The sequence below is a fragment of the Tamandua tetradactyla genome, assembly GCF_023851605.1.
Source record: "Tamandua tetradactyla isolate mTamTet1 chromosome 22 unlocalized genomic scaffold, mTamTet1.pri SUPER_22_unloc_2, whole genome shotgun sequence".
Taxonomy (NCBI): Eukaryota; Metazoa; Chordata; class Mammalia; order Pilosa; family Myrmecophagidae; genus Tamandua; species Tamandua tetradactyla.
Genome location: NW_027518252.1, coordinates 283736 through 285759, shown reverse-complemented (window position 1 = coordinate 285759; position 2024 = coordinate 283736). Strand labels below are relative to the sequence as shown.

The window sequence follows — 2024 nt, the reverse complement described above, 5'->3', positions numbered from 1 at the left end:
CCATTTTGTCCCCAGTGAATTTCAAAACCTGTGGCCACTGGGCTGTCTCACCCTTCCCTAACGCTGGGCATGGAGGAGGGTTCCTCTCCCCAGACGTGTTCCAGGATGCACTAGACCTGAAGACACTTGAGTCCAGGTTGCACCTTGCTCTCAATGCTTAATTATAAATGACAGAGCCCAGGAAAGGCCAGTCAGTGATTTGCACAAAAGTGAGGGAAAGGGGAGAAGGAAAAGGAACACAAAGGAGAAAGAAACACGTTTTCTAGTTCACTTAGAAACAGAATCTCCTGCCAGACTTTCCCTTGTTCTGACTTTGCCTCCTCCACCCTGTGTTAGAATGTAATCATCTCTCAAATTGCTGACATGGTAACCTTAAACCTGGTAATTGTGCCCCAGGACAAATCACTATTAATTTAGCTGATGCAGCATACCTTATAAGCCCTATGTTCTCCCTCTAGCTTTTACTTTAGTTAAGGATTTCTCAAAAAGAGCGGAATGTCAGGAAATCAGAAGAGACAGCAATTGTGTGCCAATCCAATTGGCAGTTCTTGGCCATCCAGAGGCTCGGACGGTAGTCCACCCAGCCACGACCTTTGCAGGGGATGGGGGCCACACCTCCTCAAAGGACCAGGTGGGCCTTGGCCACCATACTCTTGGGCATTGCAGCCTTCCCTTGGGAAGCCCCCATGCCCTGAGTGGTGTCATCCAGAATTTGCAGGGAAACCCCAAGGAAACCACAAAGCCACAAGGGTGGGGGAGGGTGGGGGCAGAAAGATTTTACGGTTGAATCTAAAATACAAGTAGAAGCAGCTGCCACAGGAATTTCATTAAGGAGATCACAAAATTTTGCCTGAAGAAGTTCACACACATTTGGAGGCGAAGCCAAGCCTCTTCTTCGGGGTAGCCGAGAAGGGTTGAGAGGGCTGAAATGTAAAATTCAAGTTCAAAACCACCGCTTGCCAGTGATACCCCATGATTATCTGGTTACACTGTGCAGCCGACCCCAAACTCTGGCGCTTCCCAAGACAGCCTGGCACATGGCATCCTCCCAGACAATGCTTTGGCTTTCTGTGTGATTTCCCATTTTTCCAGGGTGTCTCTATTCTCACAAGCACATCAGACAACTGCTCTTAAGTGAGCTAAAATTAAATTCCCAAAGAGTTATAAGTGCTGCTTTACTTCCAGAGATGAAAATTGCACTTGAGTAACTTCTTTATTTGACTACATTACATTACAGTAGAAGGAAGGAGAGGACTATTTTAAGTTAATTGTAATTAACTATTTTTTCTCTGTCCTGAAAATTAGTGCATAGTTAGATCAAACTATGACAAGGTGCATGCTCATTTAATTTTTAAATTGCTTGATAACTTCAAATAAAACCATTACGGTGGAGATGTAAGATTGTGCAACTGCTAAATACTCCATGGCTTTTAGAAACCACTTTTGTGTACTCCATGGCACAATATGATGCCATTAATTCATTTATTTAATCAGCAACTGTATATGACATGTACTATGTGAAGCTATTTCTGGGACCAATCTATATGTATGAAGGAGTCATATCACTCTAGGCACTGAATGGCAAGAATGCTTCTGAGGTTCACAACAGTTCACCTTTCATTCATTCATTCATCCATTGGCTATCCATTCATTCATTAGCCGTGTACAACTTCTTCTTTGAGTCAAGATTCATGGTTTTTTAGAGAGGCAGCCAGGAGAACCAAGCATGATAAATATGGAACTAGGTACAAATGAAGCACAAACAAAAGGATCAAAGAAGAGGGTCCAATTCATTTAATCAATCATGCTCACTCACTCAGTCATTCATCCTGAAGATTTGATTGAAGGTCTCCTTAGTCCACTGAGGATGTGACCATCAGCAAACACAGATGTGATCCCTGCTGTCCTAGAGCTGACATTCTGGAGGGAGGGAAAGGTTGTTATCAGAAAATCACATAAATAAATGTGAAATCACAGCCCTGGCAAGTGACTTAAGGAGAGATGCCTGAAGCTCTCAGAGCTTC

General features: G+C 43.6%; 1 protein-coding gene across 1 annotated transcript in view; it reads right to left on the bottom strand.

Moving 5' to 3' along the window:
• Positions 1-1691: 1691 nt before the first annotated feature.
• The window catches only part of LOC143672943 (uncharacterized), a 247171-nt gene continuing 246838 nt past the window's right edge, over positions 1692-2024 (bottom strand). The window contains exon 4 of the mRNA XM_077147369.1: positions 1692-1920. Coding sequence (XP_077003484.1) covers positions 1854-1920 — 67 coding nt within the window. The 3' untranslated portion in view covers positions 1692-1853. The remainder of the gene's footprint in view (positions 1921-2024) is intronic.